This window comes from Bos indicus x Bos taurus, chromosome 4 (assembly GCF_003369695.1).
Source record: "Bos indicus x Bos taurus breed Angus x Brahman F1 hybrid chromosome 4, Bos_hybrid_MaternalHap_v2.0, whole genome shotgun sequence".
NCBI lineage: Eukaryota > Metazoa > Chordata > Mammalia > Artiodactyla > Bovidae > Bos > Bos indicus x Bos taurus.
The window spans coordinates 3762061-3789068 of record NC_040079.1 but is presented as its reverse complement, the minus strand read 5'-3'; the positions used below and the strand labels follow the sequence as shown (position 1 = coordinate 3789068).

The window sequence follows — 27008 nt, the reverse complement described above, 5'->3', positions numbered from 1 at the left end:
TCGATGATCAGTGGATATTGGCAGTTTTCTTGGTGGATATCAAATTATTTGTCTTTCTCTATTTGCCTTGGGAAACTAGGGTGTTGGAAGCCATCCCCCAGGACATATGGATAAATTCAGGGAAACTCTGTCTACACTTGCTTCAGTGGGTCTTTGATATGATAGGCAACCAAGACTTGTCTGCCACGCCTTTACTGTAGTTGTTTTAGACCTTTTCATTCCTTTGACCAATGCTCGTTGCCATGTCCAGTGTTCCAAGCACTGCAATAGACACTGGTATGAACAGTAAAGGAAATGGAAGCAGTTTCTCCTCTCAAGGAGCTTGTACTCTGGGGCAGGAGACTCAAGGCAGGTACCCAACCCTGGGAGGAGCCCAGCATGCCTGCAGGAAGAGAACACACAGAGCAGGAGGTTTTCACATTCTTCTTTAAAATCATACGCTGATTTCATAGCTAGCATGGCCTGCCTGTGGATTATGGTCCGTCATTTCTGAAAGGTGCTATTGTGAACAATATAGCATCTTTGTATCACTGGGGTCTCAGCCATCACCAATCAGAGCATCTCCCAACTGACTCCAACACAGTATCTTCCAGAAGACCACCTCTGTGAAGACTGTGTAGATAACTGGGGCTTAAATGGACTTTCCTCTAATTTGAGCAACTTGTCTGTATACAACAGAGTTCCTCGCTTGAACCTCAGTTAGACGCATGTCTTAAGGAACATCTGATGGGGGAGATAAGACATGGTCAGCCATGTTAAGGCTCTGTAGTATGTGTCGGGTGAATAAATGAATGAAGAGCACAAGATAGAGCGTGATGTACTTTGTGAGGCAAGTACTTGGAGATGTCATGACGATCCAGCAGGACAATTAGTCACTTCTGAAAAATCACTGGATGGACTGTTGAGCTGGACTTTGAAGTCAGGTTATGGTTATGCCACCTGGAAATTCAGTTTGACATCTTCCTGCGATGTGCTTTAGTGCAAGACTCATCAAAATGACAGAAGTGTACAGACACGTAGTGGGGGTGCTCCTGTAGAGTGTCCCCCTCAGTTGGAATCCCATCTTGGTAATAGCCACATCACAGGACTTATAAAATTATTAAACACTGTGACGCATGTGAAACATACGGTTATAAGCTTGCCCTCAATTGACTCTGTCATCATTCATACACAAAACTCTTCAAGGATGGAAAGTTTACAAATAAATTGAGTTCATTTGCAGGTATCAATGGATCTACTGATGTCCTAGCTTCTGAGATCCCTTGTGTGTACGAAGACATGCATGTTTTAAAAGCTGACTTAAATTGTAAAGCGGTATTTTCTAAATTAATGAATAATTTTTCAAAGATCATAACATTCATATTTCCACAAAGACTTGTGCAGACCTAACGGTTGCCAGGCTGCTCTCCAAGGTGCTGAATTTATTTCACATATTTTTTTGGAAAGGATGTCAGCTATCACAGCGTAGCTTCTGCTCTCTGGGTTTCTTTTTATCTGGAGGGAGGAGGAGGGGGGAAGGAGAAAGTGATAGATGGAATAAGCTGATCTAGGCCCAATAATGCTTGTTTATAGTCCAGCCCATCACTGCTTCTCAGTAGCTCCAGTGCTTTCTGACATCACTCATGCCGATTCCGTATCCCATATACCGAGGGTCTAGTGGATAAGAGACCACAGGGGATCCAGGACCCCTCCTGAGCCATGAACTTCTTGGCACACAAACTCATCAGTCTGTCTGTCCTCCATGATATATGGGAATTCAGCTCATTATTGTGCCCACCGTCCCCTCCCCAGAATATCTGAATCTTCAACAAATAAAGACGGAGTCGTGATTCATTTTGACCCAATTTTAGTTTTCTGAAAGCTTTTAAAACATTTAAAGCGTGAAAACAGAACAGCAGTCTTCCTTTTCCTAGGAAACAAAAGTCTTCTAAGAGGCTGCCTCGTTTCCTGTGTGATCAGTTGAATGCAGAAATGGTGTGATCGGCATGAAGGGCTGCCCTAGCCACCCAGGGCTGAGCACAGCTTGCCTTTCTGAACTCCCATAGCGCCCTCAAGCGGCAGCGTCAAGCTCGAAGCTGTGTGCTCAAAATCAGCACGATCACAAGCCTGTCCTGTTTTGCTTTGTCTTTTCTGTTGTTTGTTGTGTTGCTTTCATTTTTGCAGTTGATTGAATTCATCAAAGGGTTATCGAAATAAACAGCTGTAGGTGAACAGAATGTGCCGAGTTGTTTTGAAATGGTAAGGATGCTGTCACGAGGGTGCTTTTGGTGTGGAAGGACTGGGAGGAGAAGCTGTGAGAGGAAATGAAAATAAAAGAAAGGCCCATGAGACTGTGAGAAATGTATTTATTTTCCTTGTGTTCTTTCCGTCCCCTGGGTCGAAACGCAGAACAAACAATGCACAAGATCCAAACAATCAAAACAGGCTGCAAGATAAAGGGAATGAATGCACTTTATGAACCTGTTTTTCTGGCTTTCTTCCCTCAACTCCAAGTTCTGTAAAAAAAAAAAAAAAATTATCTGAAATATTACTGGTCCTTGCCTTTGATAAACAGGAGGCTGATCAACCTGGAGCAAAATGTATAGTCCACTCCCTTTTAGCACTGCCTCTGTAGGCTTGATTAAGATGCGAAGGCATTGCCCCTCCATGTGCAATTCCAAAAGGCAACTCCAGAGCTTAATTTTGTAAAGTATTAAAAACATGTATATGTACTAAAATAAGTTTCTTTCCAGATATTCTGAATGCAAAGTTCTATATGTCCACTGGAGCTGGAATATCTTTCCTTGTATTGTTGACCATTACTCTGGTTCCTAGTCCCCTGGAGAAGGGAAAGGCTACCCACTCCAATATTCTGGCCTGGAGAATTCCATGGACTGTATAGTCCATGGGGTTGCAAAGAGTCAGACATGACTGAGTGACTTGCACTCTAACTTTCACTGGTTCCTAGTGCCCAGAACACATGCCCTGCCTGCACGGGGCACAGCCTGCCCTCCTCCTCCTGTGGGCTAGAGGATTCCAAGCCCACCATTTTTCAGCTTATGGCAGCCCTGGTTGCATGTTCTAAATGGCTTCTTCTGATGCCAAGTCAAAGTTTGCTTCTTAGGAGCCTCTTTGAGGCAAAGAAACTGCCTACTGGAGCATATTTTGAGTATAGCCTGCTGATCTACACAAAAATTATAATATTATGATTTCATTTGGTAAGGCAATGACTCTTTCCTCTCTTCTCCCCTCCCTGCTTTGGATCCACACTACTTCTCTCTGGCTTTATCAGCCCTAGATAGAGAATATCTCACAGAACATGTTTCTTCACGCCATGTGAATGAAAGGCTTTTAATCAGTTCAGTTGCTCAGTCATATCCACCTCTGCAACCCCATGGACTGCAGCATGCCAAGCCTCTCTGTCCTTCACCATCTCCCAGAGCTTGCTCAAATTCATGTCCATTGAGTCAGTGTTGACATCCAAACATCTCATTCTCTGTCATCCCCTTCTTCTCCCACCTTCAATCTTTCCCAGCATTAGGGTCTTTTCCAATAAGTCAGTTCTTCGCATCAGGTGGCCAAAGTATTGGAGTTTCAGCTTCAGCATCAGTCCTTCCAATGAATATTCAGGACTGATTTCCTTTAGGATGGACTGGTTGGATCTCCTTGTTGTCCAAGGGACTCTCAAGAGTCTTTTGACACCATCAGTCAAAAGCAGCAATTCTTTGGTGCTCAGCTTTATTTATAGTCCAACTTTCACATCCATACATGAGTACTGAAAAAACCATCACTTTGACTAGATGGACCTTTGTTAGCAAAGTAATGTCTCTGCTTTTTAATAGGCTGTCCTAGGTCAGTCATAGCTTTTCTTGACTGCACTTCCCTGTCAGTCCAGTGATTAAGACTCTGAGCTTCCGTTGCAGTGGTGGCAAGTTTGACTCCTAGTTGGGGAACTAAGATCCCACATGCTGTGCAGTGCAGCTAAAAGAAAAGGAAAAAAAAAACCACAATAGCTCGTTCTCTCGTTGGGCTTCCCTGGTGGCTCAGATGGTAAAGAATCTGCCTGCAAGGCAGGAGATCTAGGTTCGATCCCTGGGTCAGGAAGATCCCCTGGAGAAGGGAATGGCTACCCACCCCAGTATTCTTGCCTGGAGAATCATGACTCAAGCGATGAACACTTTTCACTTTCTTTCACAGACAGAGGCTCATAGAGCAAACTCTAGGAGGATTCCAATCACACATTCTCTGTTGTCCTCTCCTTGTGGAATGAGGAAGCATCAAGCATATATGTGATAATCCACAGAGTTGCTAACCAAGGAAGCTCACTCAGGCTTTTGATAATTGAAAAATATTTTCCATCAAGTACTCTAGGTGGAAGAAGCTGTCAAAATCAACAAAAAGTCCAAATGCAGAGTCATGGACAAAAACAAGAAAGAATCAGATGAAAAAGCTCAGTGAGGTGTTTTGCAGAGTGTGAACTATAGGCAGCCCCTGTTCTCCCAAAGGTTAGGTATATCTAAGAAGTTTTTGTTTTCTCTTATAAAAGCAATGGATTGGAACCGCTCAGGAGCCCTGTGTTGTAGATAAAGCTGATAGGAGTAGCCTCTCTTATCATCTTCATGCTGTAGGTGAGAAAACCAATGCTTAGTGAATTCTCCTCATTCGAAGAGCCACTGAGGACGAGTTGGGGTCTGATTGTGTCTGTTAGCAGCACTTTGGGCTGAGTAGCTATTCTTACTGAAAGGGGGTAAAACAGGGGTTTCTAACTGGGGAACTGTTCTGGGTTTAGTTTACCAGCTCCATTCTGTTGGGGTTCTTTGTTTACATCAGTGCAAGCAGTTGACTCTTTCCTCATGGCAACAAAGAGGCTGCAGTAGCTCCTTGCCTTTCAGGCCTCATACAACTGTGTCCAGAGACAATAAACTAGAGGGACAATGCTGGGGGGAGAAGGAAGAGGTCCTTCCTCACGCCACTATCCTCTATCCAGGAGGGGAAAAACCCTTTCCAATGCCACTCAGAAAGTTTTTTATATATCTTTAGCCAAGTAGGGACCCTTAATTTTAGGACAGAAATTCTTCAAATTAAGAGGAGATGATCAGAAAGTGGGAAAGAATGGGAGTGTAACTTTTCCGTAATTTCCTCTGGAAAATAAACAAAGCTCTTTCTTTCTCCAAAGCACTAATGTAATGAATAATATCCAGCCTTTTCCAGTATAAAGTGTAATACAAATCTAAGGGTTCTTTTAAGTAAATAAATAATGAGATGTATCTTCAGAGAACTCTTTAATGTGGCCAGTATCATACAGGGAAACGATAAGATATGGTCCAGGAACTATAAAATCAGAATTGCATTTGTCTTAGTGATTATGATTTTTTTCCTACAAAGATCAATGGCATCAAAGGGAGATGGCAGAATCTGTGGATCACTTGCTTCCATTCTCTTCCTGGAGCTGTTTCCAGTTGGCCTAGGAAATCACCATCTTTCCACTTTAATCAGAAGTGGAGACCAAAGGCAGGGAGGGCTTCCTGGTGGCTCAGTGGTAAAGAATTCACCTGCAGTGCAGGAGATGCAGGTTGGATCGTTGGGTCAGGAAGATCCCCTGGAGGAGGAAATGCAACCCATTCCAGTATCCTTACCTGGGAAGTCCCATGGACAGAGGAGCCTGGTGGACTACGGTCCATGGGGTCACAAAGAGTCAGACAGGACTGAGCGACTGAGCACGCACGCATGCATGTATGGAGACCACGGACTAGTGGCTTATCCACTGGGTTGGTCTGTGCTCTGAAGCACCATCATGTCAAGGGACTATTTTTTGTCATGTGCAGAAATCCAAACAGACCGTCTGCTTTGCCAGGGAATCAGTGGCTGGCTGTGAAGTTGTTCATGTTATTTGATTGGAAAACAATAAAATGCAGATGTAATCAGTGGGTATAAGGTTAGACCAGTTCTTGGTCCAAGTTTTTCCATGAGAGTGCCCATCATGCCACAGGGATCCCACCTTGAGGGTCTGATGTAAGTTGTTAACTTACTTAAAGTCTTACTCTCTGTCTTAGCACAGTCACGAATTTTATATTCTATTCCACCACCATATATTTGGATTTAATAATCATAAAATATTTTTCTTTGAGGCTATTAAGTACTCAAGGAAGATATTTCTCTTATGAATTTGAATAGCTCAATTTGGAAACTCAGAATTCATTTAGATCGCAACCAACCATTTACATCTCATTTAGAGTTGAGCTGAGGTTGTGTATGTTAGAGGTCTTACAGAGGAATAAAGGAAGGCTAGCACACAGATATCCATATAGCCTCATCCTGCTCTATGGGTAGCTTCTTTCCCATAAGACAGCTCAGAAGCAGAGTCCCTTGAAAGCATCCATTTATTCATCCTTTCTCATGAAGACTGAAAATGTCACATGCCGATGATGCAATCTGGATATTGCTGACTCACAAAGAAAGTCATGGTGGGGATTATGGGTGCGATGTGGACGATGAGGTAATGAGACCCGTCAGAGACTCCAAGCTCAATCTAGGAATGAGTAGGACCCACCTCATGCTATTTAGAGCAGAGAGTCAACATTGGTTTTGCTGTGAGTAAGGAAAAATCTGTTCAAATTGCAGGCTTTTGTGACTCATGGATTTATTTAGCCAACAGGCAATTTCTGTTTACCTGTCAAGCAGAATATAAATATAAGCGATTGTTAGGAGAATTACTGTTTTTGAGTTCCAAATTAAAATGATCTGAAATGCAATTAGTAGTATAGACAAGCCTATTTCTCCCTTTTATGAGAAGGAAATTGGTCAGAGATGGGTGTAGCGGAGTTGATAGAGTTACAGTGCACAGTGATCGAATTACCCATGTGAAGCAAATGAGTGGCTTTATTTTAGTTTTATTGCCCTAATATAATCTGTTTTCTTTAATGAGAGTCCTCTGCACTCATATCTGACATATCATATATGCAGGAACCAGGGTTTTGCATTGATATCTCTTGTATTTGCTCAAGGCCCTGTGAAGATACACAGCACCAGGCTTGAAGTTTATTTTCCTCCTCCAGGTTAGTTCCCATACTTCATAGAATCTATTGTGTGTGTACATTAATGATTAGCCATAAATATTAACCATGTGCATGTGGGTCAGAGAATGTATTACAATTTAACAAAAACGACCACCTAAAGTTGCATTCACCTATTTTAAAATTTTAAGTATGTTGCATGAAAATTTGGAGGAAATTTAAGTGATGGTGAAAAAAATGGGTTTTATATTGAACAGCTTAATGTGTCCTAAAGGAGTAAATTCAGGAAAATTAAGTTCATAAAAAGTTGGTTTTCAACCTGAACATGTTTATTAACTTCATTGATTTTTAATTCAAGATTTTTTTATTGCATTAAAAAAGCAATGAGTCTAAACCAGGGGCACTGAGGATTTTTAATGAAATCAATTTTTGAAAGTAAGGTGTTTTGTTTCTTGAAATTCTGCAGAGCTTGTCTGCCAAACTGCATATATCCTGGCAAGATGGGTGAGGCTGTCAGCTCGGGTACAGAATCAAAGTCTCTCTGAGATGAGTCCGAACAGGAATGTATGTTAGCTTTGACAATGTGGTTGGTATCTGCTTTTGGCCACCGAGACACTTTTTGGCCAACTGCATATTTTGGCTTTGAAGGAACTGTCAAGATAACCCTTCTTTAAGTGAGAAAGACTGGCCTTTATTCATTCTAGAAAAATTCTTACCCTCTGGAGAATGCCTGTTCTGAGTTTTAAATGGGTAAGCCATTTCCCGAAAATCAACAAACATTCTGAGACTGGCTCGGCTCACCTGGGTGCCGTTTAGAAACGTGCTCTAGGGATTATTCTGGTACGGCTTGTTTTTCACACTCGAGTGCTCATCAGAACTACCTGGTGGGCTCATTACAATTACAGAGGACCGGGCCCAGCCTGAATTTTGGATTCAGTAGGTTTGGGATGGGACCCAGAATTCACATCCTCACAGATTTCTAGATGTTCCATTCGTGCCTGGTCCAGGAGTGATTCTTTGAGAGCCTCTGTGATTCGGGGCTGAACATGCTCTTCGTGATGGACAGGGAGGCCTGGCGTGCTGCATCTATGGGATCGCAAAGAGTCGGACGCAACTGAGCGACTGAACTGAACTGATGCTCTTTGCGCTTCTACAGTCAATAACTAGACCATTATTAGGAACACATTTGTAGTCTATGTTTCTAACAGCCTTTTTCTAATAAAACTGCCAGGGCTGTAAATGTACCAAAAGGAAGAATAAACAGAGAAAGTTACATCTTTTCATGAAAGGATGGCCTTATCAATCCAGCCTGTAGTTTAGAGCACCAGTCCGTCTCCACTGAGAGGAGGGCTGACTGTAATCTGCATGAAGGCAAGAACTGAGTTCATTTCAGTCATTCACCTCTTCCCTAGAACATAAAATAGAGTCATGACCGGGACATGGTGGACATTTAGATAGCTACTGGATAAGGAAGTTAAATGCTTACAATAAGCACTGACATTAGCTCTTCCATTTTTCATGCATGGATTTGATTTTAGTTTTAGTGAGCTAGAATGTGACATATAGCATGACGCAAGTATGAAAAACCATCCCAAATGGCATGGCTTACGTAAGATCAAGGTTCCCATTTCTGCTGGTCAGTCGTGATGTGGTGCGTCTGCCCTGGGCTCAGCTGGGAGGCTCTGCGTTGTGTTCCCTGATCCCTGAGCTCAACTCCAAACCAGGGGTTGGATTCAAGTCTCTCCCAAGTGTGGTTAGTTGTGGAGGCCAAGCTGAAGTGACTACAACTACCCAGGCTGTGTTCTTAGAGGGTGGGCCACCTGGGTGCAAGAGGTCAGCCACGTTATGGAAATGCCTCGAAGGTCTCTGCCTGTGTCGGGTCCATTCACACTCCATTGGCCAGAACAAGCTGCTGGAAGTAGAGCTGCAAAGGCGTCCAGGGTCGGTGGGTGTTTTCCGAACAACATTCCAGTCCATCACAGTTATGAATGGGGAAGCAATGGCTTACCCTGAAGATGAATCATCAGGACCCAGAAGCTCATGGCTGGGACTCTCTGCCCCAGGAAGGAGCCGGTGTTGCCGGGAGAGCCCCATCGCACACTTGAAAGGCTCGTGTGTCTTCTGGTGCGTGTGCCATTAACCGAGGCTTGTTTGTTTTTCTTTTCACTCAGACCGCATTCTTTTTTTTTTTAATGGGTGACACTTGTGTGATTTATTCATTTTTCTAAATGCTAGCTAGCTTTTATTGCCAGTTCCTTTTTTCTGAACTTTTTATTTTGTGTCGGAGTATGGCCGATTAACCTGACTGTGATAGTTTCAGACTCAGCACACACATACACGAACCCATTCTCCTTCCACCCCTCCTCACATCCAGGCTGCCACAGAACACTGAGCAGAGTCCCCTGTGCTGTACCGTAAGACCTCAGTTATGTCCAGTGATTTTTTCTTGATGCTATTCCAGACAATGCCTAAACTCAAGGGTATGGTCTTAATTCTGGCAGTGTCTGAGGCAGGGTAAGATGGACAGGACAGGGGCTTTAAAGCGACTTCTGCAGGTTCACATTCAACCAGATGGATGTCCGGGAAGCAGGTGGCCCGCCGCATCCCTGGTCAGCCTCAGGGAGGGCTTCTGGCCCTGACTCTCTAAGGCCCCTGTTCTCCAATCAGAGGAAGCCCCCTCTTCTGCCCCTCGGTGTCTGGAAGGCAGATACCAGGATGCATGAAACACTCATCACCTGCACCTGGACGCTGGTTCCCTGGGCTTAACTCACCTTCTTAGTATACCAGCTATTTCCAGCTGGTACACTACATCAGCCTCACACCTAGGCTTCCCTATAATTTAGCTCTGCAACACATTTAAGGACTACTCATATTCCCTCCCATCCTTATGTATGCGTGCTTAGTCACTCAGTTGAGTCTGATTCTTTGTGACTCCATGGACTAACCTGCCAGGCTCCTCCGTCCATGGGATTCTCCAGGCAAGCATACTGGAACTGATTACCATGCCCTCCCCCAGGGGATCTTCCTGACCCAGGGATGGAACTCGAGTCTCTTATGTCTCCTTCATTGGCAGGTGGCTTCTTTCCCAGTAGCGCCACCTGGGACGTCCAAGTGAAAAATGATAATTGTGAGAATTAAATGATTTAATGTGTGCAGAGCACTTAGCTGAGAACTTAAGATATGGGAAGCCCCCAGTAGATGATTTTCCGTATTCTGCAGTTCCACTGGCCTGCAGTTGAGTGGAATTTACATGGCAAGATGAATGAATCAATACTAGCTCTGTTTTCTACTATCTGAAGAAGACTCAGCCTTTGAATGATCCTGTTTCTATCTCTTCTTTTCTATTCCATTGCTCCTGTCCAGTGAAAACCTAAGAATCCCTTTGGGTGACATGATGAAGAATAACCCTCAGTGAGGGTCTGAGCCCTGTCCTTTCAAGCCGGTTTCACATTTCCCATTAGAGCCAAACAAGACTTGGTCCTTTGAAATGCCAGCCATTGGTCACAAGAGAGAGCAGATAAAAGCTTTTTCTCCTTCCAGAACTCAACCATCACCTCTGTTGCTTTAAAAAGGGAAGCACTGAATTGCAGAGGCTCGTTAATGTCACTTTAACATTGAAGGGAAGCCGATTCAGCTTAATTCATTGGACCCGGGAAGTGTGTGGTTTGAAAGGCAAGGAGCTTTGGGGGCATTTCAGAGCAGAAGTTGCCTTCCTTTTTAATCTAATGGTGCAAGGGGTATGAATGAAGACATTTTAGATGATGACACGGCTGCTCTCCAGCGATCACCAGGGACAGACAGAAACAACAGGCTCTCTTCTGGATCCCGTGCTCTAAAAATCTTAGGAGCCTTGGGGAGCATGGTGGAGCTCTCACTGAATCATCAGGAAATGGGAGCAGACAGAGGTTGGTGCCTTTTCTAGGGGCTAATGTGGTTATTCAGATACTTTCTGAGGCAGCATTGCTAGTGAAAAGCAAATTCTTATAAGTATTCAGAGCGCAGCAAGGAATTTTTAAAGGAAAAAAAATGCAGTTTACTGATATTGATCCAGAGCAGGGACCATGGAGGAGCAGAAAGAGGATGGGAAGATAGAAGGGTGAAAGATGGGAGGAAAGAGGAAATAGGCCACAGTCCAGTGTCCATGGGTGTGGGTGACAGAAGAGAGTGGGCCCCTCAAGGACCCCTAAAGGAAGGGAGGGTGGGCTCCCACAGCCCCACCAGGCTCAGAGGAAAATACGGGCTTAGTTGAGTCAGTGATTGTTTTACTTACTTGGTGGTCAGCATTACCACGTGTATTAGTAACCAAGTCCAGGTGAGCAGGTGCTGCCCGGGGCAGAGAGTTGTATGTATATTTCAGACTGTATGAGAAAACCAGGCAAGTGCAGAGTCAGTACTAAAATGCAGGGACATGTGCTGCTGGAAACTAACATTTAACTACATTAATTTTAGCATAAGCCTTTCGGTTGAAAGTGAAATGAAAGTGCGAGTCACTCAATCGTGTCTGACTCTTTGAGACCCCATGGACTGTAGCCCGCCAGGCTTAAAATAAATGTTTTCCTTTAAAACATATGAATCTTGAAGTATCAATTCAAAAAGCTCAAGGTTAATTCAGTTTGTACTTTAACTTTGTGTTAAAGCCAGGAGTTGTTTTTGCTGTTGTTTAGTTGCTCAGTTGTGTCTGAATCTTTGCAACCCCATGGACTGTAGCTCACCAGGCTCTTCTGTCCGTGGGATTTCCCAGGCAAGAATACTGGGGTGGTTTGCCGTTTCCTTCTCCAGGGGATCTTCCTGACCCAGGGATCCAACCCAAGTCTCCCACATTGGCAGGCAGGTTCTTTACCACGGAGCCAACAGGGAAGCCCAAAGCTAGTAGTGGTCTTCTCTTTTTCTAGTGCTGGACTTTTCCTATTTGTAAAGTTTGAAAAGGACATCTTACCATCTTACCATCCGGATCCCACTCGATAGTCATCTTGCAAAGAAATAATTATTTTAAAGAGAGAGTACAAGAGAGAATGGGTGCTCTGTATTTATGTAGTTGGTACTGTATTTTCTCAAGCTACCAAAATACTTGTTTTATTTCTTTCCATTTGTATGAATACAATGTGATAATATTTTAAAAACACTGATGTCCAGTGTTTTAGGGAAGCCTTTCTGTCAGAGTGTGCTAAGTTGGCCATTTCTTTTTCTGAAATATCAGTGTTTGGAAAAGAATAAAAATCTTAAGCAAGGTTCTGTCCTCCTCCTTCTCCTCCAAAAGAAGGGGAAAGTAAACTATAGGACATAATTCTCTCCTAGAAGTAAGAAAACCTCTTAGGTAATAAAAAGCATGCCTGGGCTTCTGGACTCAATACACTTTTGGTATTTTTACAATGCTTAGCTTGCATATAGACCAGAAAGTTCCCTTTATTGTCACTAAAAAAAATAACTGCCCATCCTATTTTGTAGCATCTGCCTAATTCCAATGATTTACCATATTTGTTTTGTAATTTGGTTCCAGGGAAAATAAACACACACTCCCACCTTTTAATAAACAGGGAAGAAATAATCATGTGAGACTAGATGGAAAAAATGGGTCAGTGATCAGAGTTTTAAGCCATAATGAAGAATTAAAATTTTGATGTGAGATAATCCACAGAACATTTTTGAAAATAGATTCCCATACTTAGCCAACGAGCAGGAATGGAGATCTACTTTTCTAGACTTCGTAGCCAAGACGTTCAGTGTTGAGTGGAGGCCGTTATAGACAAGTTTCCTTCTGCAGCGCTGCCCCTCTATTTACACGCTCCCTGGGAAGTTTTCCTACTCTTCAGAATCTTTTTCCTTATTTAAAGGTTGGGGTTCTGCAAAGGTTATTGAAGGCAGTAAGTGAATGAATTATGCATCATGAAGTGCCACCACTTGCAATTCTCTGCAGTTGCGTGACTTCATTCATCAGTTCCCTCTTTGCATTTGGGACTTCAGGGTTCTGACAGTCTATCCAGGGTTCCAGAGAGACCCTGCAGTGTATGTATCAGTGTTTCAGGCAGACTTGGATGTGTGAGTGCATACACGCTTGCCAACATGTGTGCACAGACTCACATTCAAAGTCTAGGACATGTTTTAGGATGAGTCGTATTCAGTGTGTGGGTGGAGGAAGGTAGCCCGGTGCTTTTGAAGTTGGTTGATGGGCCCCGGATCTAGATGGTGCCCAGGAAGCTTTGCAGCTTGTGATGTTTCTGCATTAGTGTTCTGTCTGCTCCCACCACCCTGGCCTCTGCTCATCGCAACAGCTCCTTGCCTTCCATTTGTCCTGTTTAATTTTCAGATATACTTCTTTTGACACCCATCTGTACTCAACTCTTCACCCAGTTGTTTATGGGCTTTATAGCTTTTTTCACTTTACAAATAACTATAAATTAGAATGGCCCTATCATTTCATCTGAATCCTTTAGTTGAGATTTTTGTTGTTGCGTGCTGTTCAGTCACTAAGTTGTGTCTCTTTGTGACCCCACGGACTGCAGTACGCCAGGCTGCCCTGTCCTTCATGGTGTCCTGGAGTTTGTTCAGACTCATGTCCATTGAGTTGGTGATGTCATTCAACCATCCCATCCTCTGTCGCTTTGGCCAAAGTGTAATTTGAAGACCTACATGCTCGCTTGAAAATATAATTTCAAGTGTGAGAGACCCTGCATGTCTTCCTTATCTCCCTTTCAATCTATTCTCCTTGATACACACACATCTATAAAATGTGTGATAGCTAAACTATTTCCATATAAATATCTTGTATGAACTATATTGCTATAAGAAATATTCATCATGCTTCTTCTTATAATTCATGTAAATATATACATGGACATTTCATAAATATATATATGCATATGTATTACATCAGTGGGACCCTCACAGCCTCTATATTTAGTGAGGTGTCAGATCTAGATGCCACTGTGAGCAGCAGTGGCGGGCTTTCAAGTGGGTTTGGGAAAGCAGTTTCATGGATCTGAAAGCATAGCTGGGCGGGGGAGGGGGGATGAAAGCAAGATTTCCTATTTATCTGAATGTGATGACTCTTAAGGTTTAGCTGGATGGTTCTTGTAATTGTGGCCTCTGTCTTCAATGTCAAGTGGGGCAGGATGCTCTGGCACCCCCAGATCAGCAGGAGGCATATCTGCCTTTTGGTGGTGTGGGGGGCCCCCAGCTGTCCAGATTCTGATTCTACTTGTTTTTATGGTTTCGGGAAAGGAAACATCTTTTGAACTATGTTAAGATGCACTTCTGTTTCTTAGTGGAAGGAAACCATAGTGGATTAAACAGAGGATAGCTGTGGTATACATTTTAATTAAAACAAGACTATTTGCTAGGTTGAGAGCTTGGGAGGGATCTGAAGGGGTCCTCTCCCAGCGGACTTCCAGTGTCTCCACCCAAGTTAAGGACCCTGAAGGAGGTGTCCTGGTCCGGGCTTGGGTTGGAAAAGAATTTCCAGACATGAGACAGAATGAGAGGGAAATAAAGTTTATGAGAGAGAGAGACGCTGTTAGAACAGCGGGCCAGCTCAAGGGAGAACTGACGTTAAACAGCGGTCTTTAGTCCACTTTGATACCCAGGGTACAAGGAGTGGGATAGGGGTCTTGCGAGTCATTTGCTGGTTGGATGAGGCATGTATACTGGGTGGGGGGGAGAAGAGTAGGGCAAATGCCTCCTCCCTATGGGGTAGGAGGGGAGACAGTTATACTGTTCCATTAATAGTTACAACATAAAGGGAGGGAAGGACAATAAGGGTCTGCTTTTTCCATTCCTGCATTCAAAGACCCTCCTTGGTTTTATCTGGTTTTTCATCCTCGGGTCACCTCAGGAGGCAGCAGTTTTTAGGACAAAGGACAGCAAGGTCTCTTTCCCTCTGGGATTTCTGCGTTTGGACAATGGTGCCAGGAGCTGGCCTTGGACTCAGACTCAACAAGCGCTGGCAGCCTGCGGTTGGGGCCATTTTCTCAAGTGGTCACGGAAACCATGGCGGAGCGGAAGTCCCGCTGGAAGGTGAAGATGCCCACACCCACGTGGAGTGGAAGGACCGGGGAAGCGCCGGAGCAGGTGCGAGCTGGTCTGGAGTGTGGGGTCCTAGTCCGCTCAGGACAGGACGATCCATCCCAGCCCAAGGGCTGCCAACAAGGGGGAAAGGACTGCGCGTGGAAGATCTGGGGTTGGGGGAGGGGGACGAGACCAGCAGGGAGAGGCCTAGACCCTCAAGCAGGACAGTGGACTCCAGCAGGACAGGAGGGAGGAATCCACCCCGAAAGGCAGAGGACAAACCACACGCCAGCCTGCGGTCTGAGCCGGAGCCCAGCGCCCAGGCACAGTGGGTGTCTTTCCACACAGGGGCGCTGGAGCACGTTTCACTGCAGAGGAAGAGCGAATGTGCACCCAGACCCGAGCGCCCCAGTAGGTGTCGCCCCCCACACACCCGGGGCTCCCCACTTCCTCTCAGTGCAGGGGCTGGGGGCGGGCGCGGAGCAGGCTTCGGAAAAGTTGCAGGCATCACCAAATGCTTTAGCCTCTGTTGGCATTTACGCGTTTATCGAAAACGAAAATGAAGTTCGCGATACACACAAATAAGTGGGGGTGTGCCGGGAGGAGCGCTGAACTGAGTTGCTCGGAAAGCACCCCTCCCCCCACCGCACCCCACCGCACCCCGGTCGGCCCTTGCCTGCCTTCCGTGACCTTTTCCGTCTCTTCTTCTTGAGACCTGATTTTGGAGCAGAGCTTGGTTTGGGAAGGAAGGGGGCCCATCGGAGGCCGCGACCCCGAGCCCCCTCCCTTGCATCCCCGCGGTTTGCACACCATCACCCCCCGTGCGCACCCCCGACCTCCAGGGGTCTCGGCTGTTGTCGTTTCACGTTAGGCAGGAAAAGCTGCGAGGGAAACACGAGGGAAAAGGCCCCGCAGGGCGCCGGGATTGCAGCCGCGAGCGCGTGGACGCGGAGCACAGCCCCGCGCGGAACCGAGGACCTGCATCTGGGGGTGCCGCCCCCTGCCTCCGTGCCCCCGACGCCCCCTCCCCGTCGCGGACCTCCTCTCTCGCTGCGCTCTCCCGGAAGACGGCGGGGTGCCCTTTCCTGGTGGCCCGGAGCCCCCAAGCGCGCGCCTGCATCCACGAGCTGCGTGGCCCCGCGGCCTCCTCGCGGCCAGCCCCGGGACCCCCGGGCGCCGTTCCCGGGGGTGAAGGGCCGCGTGGGGAGACGGCGGGGAGGAGGAGCTGCGCGGGGACCCGGGGCGGGGGGAACGAGGAGATGCGCTCCGGATGCTCACCGGGCTCTAGGTGGTGCCAAATTCCGGGGCCTAGGCATTTTCCCTCCCTTTATGGTTTTCTGTTGTTTTTCTTCCCTTCAATGGCTTTGATTAAGCCGTACGCGGCCGTGCCGAAGAGTTGAAAACAGAAAAGCAAAGGGAACGAGAACACACCGCCAGACCCTGGCTCGGCCCAGCCGCCGGGGAGGGGGCGGAGGAGGCTGAGCCAGGCGGTCGCTCGGCGGCGACTCGAGAGTGGCGCGCGGGAGGAGCGGCGCGCTGCCGCCGTCCTTTCCTCCGCCGCCGCCGCCTCTTCTTCTTCCTCCCCTTTTCCCCCCGGAGGGCGTGGGGAGCGGGAGCCCCAGAGGGAGAAAGCCGATACAGAAACGCCCCAAAGACAGCCAGCGAGAGCGCGCGGAGACCGATGGCTTCGCTGTACCAGAGGTTCACTGGCAAGATCAACACCTCGCGGTCCTTCCCGGCGCCCCCGGAGGCGAGCCGCCTCCTGGGCGGCCAGGGGCCGGAGGAGGACGGCGCGGGGCCCAAGCCCCTCGGAGCCCAGGCGCCCGCGGCGGCGCCCCGGGAGCGCGGCGGCGGCGGTGGCGCGGGCGGCCGGCCCCGGTTCCAGTACCAGGCGCGGAGCGACTGTGACGACGAGGACGTAAGAGCATCTTGGGGGTGGGGTGGGGGGGGTTGGGGGCAAACGCGGGGCTCCAGGCGAGCCCGGGGGAGACACGCCCGCGCCGCGCCTGCGAGGGTCTCGGGGCGCCCTCCCCTCCCCCACTGCTCCCGGAAGCGCGCCCACAAAACCACTCCTTGCGCGGATCTCGGTCACCGCCGTCCTGGAGCGGGTCCCGGTCTGCAGCGGCGGCGGGCCAAGAGTTGGTGGCTTTGAGGGCAGCGTTGGCGGAGCTGCGCTGCTGGGGTGTGGAATTGGCTGAGGGTTCACGGCGGCCCCGGGGACGCTTGCTGTTACCCGCACGCTGCTATGGATCCTAAAGAGAGAATTCGATCTGTGTGTGCTTACGAGTTGGTTTCTCTGTTCTTTCTTTACGTTTTCTTTTGTCTGCTTTAAGACTCTAGGAAGAGGCTGTCCCAGGCTCCTTTTCGCCCCTTCCCACCTGTCACTGGAGTCCTTACCTCCCAGGCTGTCACTTCTCTCACTTCTCCACTCTCCAACCCCTCCCCTAATCCCCTCCCCCACTGGTGGTGGGGCTGATGGTGATCCTCTTTCCCGAACCATAAAATAAAAGCACTTGCCTCCGAGGCCCAGCCCTCTGACCCAGGCCCAGCACAGTTTGTGCTGGTGCGAGTCAGGCCCTGCCTGTCCCCACACTTAGCCTTGGACTAGCCACGACCTTGGACTGTGTTAGTGGGAAAACTTCTCCAGGAGCACGTTTTCTACTCTTCTCCGGGCTGGTAGCTGGGGGTTTCAAAGGTTGGATTTGCATATCACCTTAGTAACCGATGACTCAGGCAGGACACCCGCAGGCTGCCCAAGGTGGATGAGTTCAACCACCTCTGTTGATCTCTTCCAGCTATTCAGAGGGCCAGGGAGGGCCAAGTGATGCTTCTGATACCTTGTGTTTCCAGAAAAAACAAAACAAAACAAAACAAAAAAACAGAGAAAAAAATCCCAGACAAGCTCTCAGACAGTCAGACAGGACTGGCTCAACTGGTCCAGCCTGGCTGGGTGTGTTGGGTCCAAGAGTTTACTGTGTGTAGCTTTGAGTGTCCCCACCCGGGGGTAGCAGGGGGTGGGTACCTGCACACAGGTCCTCTTACAAGCCCCCCGCAGATGGCCTCTCCTGACAGACCCAGGGCAGTTCCTGTCTCTGCCCTGAGCAGGAGGCTGTGATCATTCAACATGCCCTGACTTGGGTCACTGGTTGTTTTGTTTTGTGAATGGAGGATCTAGAGAGGTGGCAAAAGTTTGTGGGAGATGTGGACACACACACACACACACACACCCTGTATTAGAGCTTGCATGAGATTTTCTTATTTTGGTTTATTTCCAGACCCCCCCCCCCCCCCCCCCCCCCGCCGTTACACAAAGACATATCAGAGAGATGGCCCTCACTCCAGTGGGTCAGGTCCTAAGGGAAATGCATGAATTCTCAGATTCAAGGAACCAGAATCTTTGAGGAGGGGTTTCATTGGGACAGTTGAAAAATTATGGAGGATTAAACTCCAGAGATCTTGGGGAAGACCACCCAGCTGCAATGCAGACAAAAATGATGCACTTTTTGCCTTAAATCTTTTGACTTAAAACGGTTGGGATTTGTTATGCTTTAAGTGAGAACCATGAGCAATTTCCTCCTAACAGGCTCTAGGTGTCGCTAGGGGAATGGAGAGTTTCTGAATTTTGTTGTAGACGGTCTCCGCCCATTTCCCCCCCTCCCATCTTAGCTTTGAGCATGTATTCCTCCTTTCATTTTGACATATGTCTAGAAGTGTTCCTCAGATAAGCAAAAGGGTTGAACTGAGGAGCAAATTATTAATTTAACATTTGCAAATGGTTTCTGCTGAGATAACTCTGAAGAGTATATCTACTTTAAATTCATTAACTCCTGATATTAATGTTTTTTATTTCATGGAAAATGAAAAACAAAGGGTGTGTGTATGTCTGTGTGTGTAAAAGTAAGTATAAATATAGTGTATGCAGTATCCTTATGAAATATATATAATATTGTGTTTAAAATGTATTATTAAAAAATGACACATGAGTAAATGTAGCATCAATTTCTTGAAAACTTTTATGTGCTTTTCTCAGAAAAAATATTCAGGATTGGAAAAATTATGTCTAAAAATATACTACGTAGGTGTACACATCAAACAGATTCGTTTCCCTCCAGTCACAGGGAATGCCATTTGCTATGAGTTAGTACTAGTTAAAGAAAGTAGGTACAAAAGCTACTTTTCTGATATTAGCCCTTGTTAGGATTAAAGAATCTTGAGTAATCACCCTGTACCTACGTTTAACCCTTAAGATGTACAACTGATAAAGAGTACATTGCATATTACTCTGTGTGTCTTGGGCATCCCCAGGGCATGCTGGTTGCTGTCCAAGGTTCTGAAGCATCCTCTCTATTAGCACCTAGGAAATCTGCAGCACCTTCGTCTGCAGTCCCAGCACTAAGGCTGCTGGTGTCATTGCTCTTCTGTGACTTGTCTATTCCGTGGAACAGAAACAGTCTTCCCACCTTGATCACTCACATGATGGTAAACAGCGTTACCTTTAAAATCCAACGAACTCTGTGTCTCATTGTCCTGCCATCTAGAAATGAGAAAATGAAACGTAGTTTTCGATCTGTCTCTGTGTATATGCACACATGTCTGAATAGGACTGAGAATGAACAGTTCTTTACAAAATAAAGTTGAAGGTAGTTACCAGGTCTGGAAGAGAGAAGTCAAATGCTGCAGCTGCATGGTTAGTGACTAGGAGTGCATTTCCTGTCTGGACCAACTACGTTTAGGGACCTCTCTACTGTGTAAAAGTCTGTCTGTGGTGGGCCAGTTTTAAGGTGTGAAGTTTAACTTTGAAGAAGAAAGAAAGCCAGAGTGCTTTTCTACCAGAGTTTCCTCATCAATCTTATACTTATTTAAAGTCAATGACTTGGGAGACCCCTCTGAGGAATCAATAGCTATTTTGATTTAAAATTCACTTCATAGGCTAAAAATAAGTTGACTCTTAAAGGCACTGCTGCTGGAAGTGACTTTTAATGGGATTTAGTGACTTCTGATGGGAATTAACTTCAATTAATTTAAAAATATTGAACCTTGTTGTGCCCTAGCTTGAGTGTTTCCTTTTGATTTCTTAAAGGACTTTGAAGGCCATGGGAAGTAGGGCCACATCAGCATGTTCCTGTATTCTTCATTTTTGATGACACATGATTTCCTAACAGTACAAATATGATGACAGGATTTTAAAACAGCAATTTGGCCAAAACAGAGATTGAGCAAAGATCATTGCTTACTCAGTCTGTCTTATGATGTCACTGCTGTCTAGCTTATGATGTCATGCTTCTGACGTATTTCATCTTCCTGTTTGTCTGCAACCTCCAGCCCTTCTTCCTCTCCACCTGACTTTTCACTGATATGCTGTCAACATCCTGTTAATTTCTCCTTGGAGTTTATCAGCTTTAACTTTTGAAGCAGCTTGACTCCACAGAAATATTTGTATACCTTCTGACTTTCTTCTGCAATTTCAAATGTATTTACAATCTCATATTATCTTCTTCCTAACATATTGAGGAAAAGGTTAAAAGTTTCAGCCACCAGCTTGATCTCATTATTTTCATGTCGAATTCGATAATGCTTAGTGTAACTCGTCTATAGAAGGGTTACCATGTCACAGGGTTACTTGGAGCTTTAAAATTCTCAATCAGGTGATCTAAAGTGGATTCACTAATTCATTACAAGAATTCCTTTTTCCTTATTTAGGTTGGTGGCACACTCACATTCTTACTGTCCTCACTGCAGAAAACTGCACAGAAAATGTCTTCAGTGTCCTCTTAATTACTTGATACAATGGCCTTCGTCCTTGTCGTCACCTCTTTTGCTCCTGATCACTGCCACCCTACACGTCAGACTTCTGTATCATGTGTCTTTCATGATGCCACATGAGTTCATGTCCTATCTCTCTCTGACCTTTGTATTCTTCAGTAAGTCCTTTTTCTCCCCCTCCTCTCCCTCATGTAGGGGGTTGGGAGAACGTATACTCCAAGGTTTTGGTCTCCACTATTCTATTCTTTCCCTGCCATGTTTTCTTCTTAAGATACACTAAATATTGGGAAAAGTAAAATGAAGATAAAGGAAGCTGAGTATATTTCACAGCTTCTGTAATAGCAGTTGGCCGAAGTAGCTTAATTCCTCTGGTATACACCTCCTAGCATCTCTTCTGAAGAGTATTTACTTTTCTGTTTTGCAGAATTGGAGAACTGTAGGATTGGAAGGACCTTGGAGGTCTCCACGTTGATCTCTTCTCCCACCTTTTGTTCCACAGATCAGTTTCAGTAGTGGCGACAAGACATCTACATAAACTATATCCCTGACTTTGTCACTTCCCTCTCTTTCTCGTGTGGCTGTTCAGTAGCTCAGTCATGTCCACCTCTTTTGCGACCCCATGGATTGTAGCCCACCAGGCTCCTCCAGTCCATCCGTGAGATTTTATGGGGAAGATTACTGGAGCGGGTCACCATTTCCTTCTCCAGGGGATCTTCCCAACCCAGGGATGGAACTCACATCTCCATGTCTCCTTCACTGGCAGGCAGATTCTTTACCGCTAAGCCACCACTTCCCTCTCTTTACGTATCATTATTCTAAATGACTCTCTGCCTAACCTCTTTATTTCTACTTCTAGCACTACTATTTCTTCCACCCCCGAGCGTGGCATACGATATACGTAAGCTTGTACAGTTGCATTTCTCTCAATGTCTTGATTTCTTTCTTGTAATATACAGTATTTCACTAGATGGCTTTGAGGTGCCCTTATGGCTTTGATGCTATGTAACACTGTTTCATAGTGCCCTACAACAGTTGTCCTCCTGCAAAGTCTATTTTCTGCATTTCAGAACAATGCTAAACACACAAGTCAGTCAGTTCAGTTCGGTCTCAGTTGTGTCCAACTCCTTGCAACCCCATCTGCAGCACGCCAGGCCTCCTTGTCTATCACCAACTCCCGGAGCTTACTCAAACTCATGTCCATTGAGTTGGTGATGCCATCCAGCCATCTCATCCTCTGTCATCTCCTTCTCCTCCCACCTTCAATCTTCTCCAGCCTCAAGGTCTTTTCTAATGAGTCAGTTCTTCACATCAGGTGGCCAAAGTATTGGAGTTTCAGCTTCAACATCAGTCCTTCCAATGAATATTCAGGACTGATCTCCTTTAGGATGGACTGATCGGATCTCCTTGCAGTCCAAGGGACTCTCAAGAGTCTTCTCCAGCACCACAGTTCAAAAGCATCAGTTCTTCAGCATATAGCTTTCTTTGTAGTCCAACTCTCACATCCATACATGACCACTGGAAAAACCATAGCCTTGACTAGACTGACTTTTGTTGGCAAAGTAATGTCTCTGCTTTTTAATATGCTGTCTAGTTTGGTCACAACTTTTCTTCCAAGGAGCAAGCATCTTTTAATTTCATGTGTTTACTATCTAAAACAGTCTCTCTGTGAATGTTTTGGTAAAGTAGCTATCACAAAATTATACAAAATTTTGCCTATTGTCTCAATGCAGAGCAGAGTCATCATTGGGAAATTGTCTGTTACAAGGAAGTACAAATAGTGATATAAACAAAGATTCAGTGCTAGCTGACTGATGGGTGAAGCCAAATATAGCATCAAAACTGCCTTGCCTCTGCACTGCACATGGTGTTTTTTAAAGCACCACTGGGTGTATCTCATTCCACCTTCCTTGTTACCTTGGCCTGGGGAGAAGCATAACAAAGAGTCAATCTGTTGGCTTGAAAAAGTAGTCAGGGTAAGCCTGATTTTTTTCATTTGGATGAGTCAATTGTCCACTGTGAACTATTGCAAATAAATTTCAACACGTTAACAAGCCTTTGCTCTGTGGAGTCGGCCAAAAAAGTACGTCTTTGCTTAAGGCCGAATCTGTTTGTGAAAAATGAGCATTCTGCCTTCTTGGTGGAATTGAGTTCTGTGTAGCAGTAAGATCTTTTGAAGTGGGCACGGCAGCCTACTTCATATGGCATGCTTCCTTTTATTCCTGCTAGTGCACACTTTTAAGCAATTTACTTGTATATGTTACCTGTAGATATGAGGAGGTCTGGAGTATTAGATAACATAGTATCAATTTATATTTTTGACAATGGAATCAGCTCATCTTCCCACATGAGATTAATATTCCAGTATCACTATGTGGACAGGAACTGCTCTGGATGTTGACTTTGGACATTTTTTCTTCATAAAAATAGAGCTTTTTATTTCATACTTCAAGCTTTTTCTCCTTTGGAATCAGAATGATTAATGAGTTTAATTTTTGGAAGCAACCGGCAGGAGTTGCTGAGTAAGATGTACAAGCTGATTGAATATACCCCCGTTCCTTTTAATTACTCTGATGATGCCAGCGCATTTATCGTGCATATGGAATGCTTCTCTGCAATACACAGTAGTGATCCCTTTCATGGATGTTGCCTGTAAAATAATACGTACAGTAATCCTTTCAAAATTAAATTCTGCCTAATAAATATAGTGTTAAGGGCAGTCAGTACCCATGTGCCGTGCTATGCTTTGCTTCATTTTAAACACATCCATTTGATTTTCTGTACAAGTACAAAAGGATAAGCACTCAGCCTTTCTGGTCAATGACTTTTGGAACACTTGTCTTTAGAAGGATCTGCATCTTGAAATTATCTGAAATAAAATATTTAAAAACTGGATAACATCTCATCTTACAAATGAGAAGACTGTAGATAGTTATGTGAGTAATATTCTGTAAATCACTTGTGTTCTCTGGACCTCAGAGAAACTCAGTCTTCCCTTCTCTCCTGTGTTCTTCTCAGTATCCTCTATGGTACTGTAATTCAGTGGCAGAATTAACTTAATTATATCACTGGATTTCAAACATATGAACGTTATGAAATCTTAACAGTCTAAATTATTTTGATTCTAAATGGATATGCTAATTGCCAAAGAAAATAACAATTTCACCACAGTAGCATGAGACTTTTGCCCTGAATGGGTTTCCCCAATGATTTTACTCTTTTTTCCTCCATACAATGCTTTCTGTGTTTCCTAACAGCATCCAAATCCACCGGAAGCACAGGAAATGTTCAGTTTTGTCCCATAATCTGAGAACATATATGGGTACCTTTACAGGGAGTCTGAAGCCAGGATGGCCCACGAGGTCCAGATGGTAGACTTCCAGGCAGTGAGCATCCTGCTTCCCAGAGTCGGAACATCTCAGTCGACAGCAGTGGGCACTGTAGCCCGGCACCTGGCAGGGACTGGAGTCTTGCCTGGATGCAGGAAAGAGGGGGACTCCCGTTGCTACAAATGGAATGGTTCTCAGGTCCTGGAACAGTCATTCCCTTTAAAATAAACAAACCTAACTTTAACTCACTCCTGTGGTATGTAGATAAACAGCTTGAAGGCATTTAGAATGCAGTAAAATCATACTAGTACCATGCCCAATGGACCTTAAAAACAAACCAAAACAAAAGATGCCTCCGCCTAGTTTTTAATTAAAAAGGAACTTCAAGGTTTTCCAGGGTATCACAGTCATTGTCAAAATAAAATCTTAACTTTCTCTAATGTTCAGATTTTATTTGCTATCAGCTTTTACCTTAGATGATTTGGGGTCAGTTTTGATATGCCTCTGTTTAAAAAAAAAAATGTGGAGCAGGTTTTCCTGGCACGTTCCCCAGTTTGGAATTGAGAAGACCAGTGAATCCTTCTGTCTTCTATTGTTTACTGTTTGGGAAGATTTAGTTTAAAGACAGAACTACTGGAATTTATACAGCTGTTTCATACAGCAACGGTCTCTTTGTTATATCGTCTGTCATATATTTATATGATTGTTTATATCCCTTCTATTTTATATATTGGGCACCTAGTATGTTTTAAGATGGCGTCACCCAGAAGTGGACCAGGACTGGAAGAAGGGAGCATTGAAGAATAGGAACAGGAATAAAAGAGGTTTTATGCAATACACATGAGAGGGGGTGGATAAAGCAGAAACTAGAGGTGGAGAAATGCATGAGAAGGTCACAGGCCTCCAGGCTCCCTAACCATTTCCCCAAAAATATTTAATTTCCTAAACTGTGTTCAGATCCTTCCTATGCTTTGTGCAGTATGCCATCCAGCAATTTAAAAATCTGAAGCAAAAATAAGAAATCTCTCTAAAAGTCCTGAGAGATGACATTATCTCATCAGTTTGTGAAAGCTCTTAGAGTTGCAATGGTTGCAACCCCACAAGGTAGTGAAACCCCGCCAGGCTTGTGTGAATGGCTCCAAGCCCTGAGCATGCGTGGCTGGTTCTGGGCTCTTTGTGGCTTTTGCGTATCCCTCCTCAGCATCTCCCCCACCCTGTGGACGGACCGCTGCCTTCTGGCATCTAAAGCCAATGGAGATAAGTGGGCCTGCGCTCTGCTCTCTTAGTCCTCAGGCTGCCCTGAGATTAGGCTTTCACCCCTGCCTACCTTGCCACATCGTCTTGGGAATATTCACAAAGGGGACAGTTGCCGTTTCCTGGAATGTTATATTAATAGAATACCTAGCTTCTTTCCCAGGCGAACTCCTAGGTCTTCTTTGTTGTTATGTCCATTCCATCTTTTCTGACTTGCAAATGTGTGTTCTCCATGCCAGGTTTGAAGGCAGTGTGCTGCAGGTGAAACTCTTTGAGTCCAGAGTGAACCCATCTGTTTGCAAGTCCACCCCAGAGTGCATTGCTGCTGAGAATAGCGCTTTGAGGAGACAGAGGCGCCCCTGAAACCTACATGGGGACCGTGGTTAGTTCGCTAGAGGGATGCGTGGGCGTGGCATGCGGAGAAACGCAGCCGGAAGTCAAGTTGGGCTGAATTTCCAAACTGGACCTCACGTTGAGTGTTGCCATGGTTTGGCGCAGGGTCACTGCCGCTCTGCACGTTATTGTGGGTCTCACAGGCACCTGTGGGTCTCACAGGCACCCGTGGGCTTGTGCCCTCCCTCTTAGCGTCGTGTGTGGTCACGTGGTTGACCTTGGCAGGTGGAATGGACTGGAAGTGAGAATAGCTCTCCTAAGTGGACGCTTTGTGAGCCGGCCCGTGGTTTGCCCTGCTCTCCTTCCTTCTGATATGGATGCTGGCAGTGTATCAGAGGGAAAGATAGAAGGTTAGGTTTGTAAATCACCGAGATTACATCCAGACAGTGTCACCTGGCCTGAGCTGACGGACACAGCGGGATGCGTGTTCCTGTGGATCAGCCACTGTGCACTGCTTCTGGACCTTGATTGCTTCCTCGTCTGTGGGCAAATCCGGCACTTTCTCAACCTCCATGGGAAGCTTCATTCTACATTCCTGCATCGTGCTTAAGACTTTCCAGTTCCCAAAGAGATGGAAATGGAAACTTCCCTGGGAGGGCAACCGATGTTGGGGTGATGAGTTTTAACCAGTTCCCTCATTTCCTGTCTTTGGGGAGCATGCTTGTTGGGTGAGGAGGAAAGGGTGAGAAGAGACAAGGGTGGGCGTTCATGGGAGGGGGCAAGGAGAGCCTGGGAAACAGGAGTGGACATACAGGTTCCCAGATAGTAATGATGGAAGCAGACAGCCTTCCGGATGTTGCAAAGGCTCAGCCTTAGACATGAGCCTCCTGGGCTTTTGACCTTCCAAGTCAGAATGAAGAGACTCTGAGGTTCTCACAGGGAAGCCTGGATGCTTCGAGTCTGTGTCCTTACACCGAGTGTCATGCTCTTCATGTCACGTGGATTTTGGAATCCGTTTTACACAGAATCTATATTTACAGTGTAGGATTAAAGAGGACATGTGTGTGTGTAGTGTAAGTTGCTCCGTTTTTTCCACTCTTCGCAACCCCATGGACTGTAGCCCACCAGGCTCCTTAGTCCAGGGGATGTCCCAGGCTAGAATACTGGAGTGGGTTGCCATGTCCTTCTCCAGGGGCTCTTCCCAACCCAGGGATTGGACCTGCATCTCCTGCATTGCAGGCAGGTTCTTGACTACCTGAGCCACCAGGGAAGAGTATACGTCTTCATCTAAACAATAGGGGATGTCATCAGACACGCCCAGATCTAGCAGATGCTCTTT

At 45.7% G+C, this 27008-nt stretch overlaps 1 protein-coding gene across 3 annotated transcripts in view; it reads left to right on the top strand.

The window, feature by feature from the left end:
* Window positions 1–27008, top strand: part of DPP6 (dipeptidyl peptidase like 6) — a 1064355-nt gene that overhangs the window by 264497 nt on the left and 772850 nt on the right. The window contains exon 1 of one of the 3 annotated variants that reach the window (XM_027538502.1): window positions 16293–16911. The exons of the other annotated variants lie outside the window; for them this stretch is intronic. Within the exon in view, the coding sequence (XP_027394303.1) occupies window positions 16675–16911 (237 nt within the window). The 5' untranslated portion in view covers window positions 16293–16674. Of the gene's footprint in view, window positions 1–16292; window positions 16912–27008 lie in introns of those variants that run through there. 3 annotated transcript variants of the gene reach the window in all.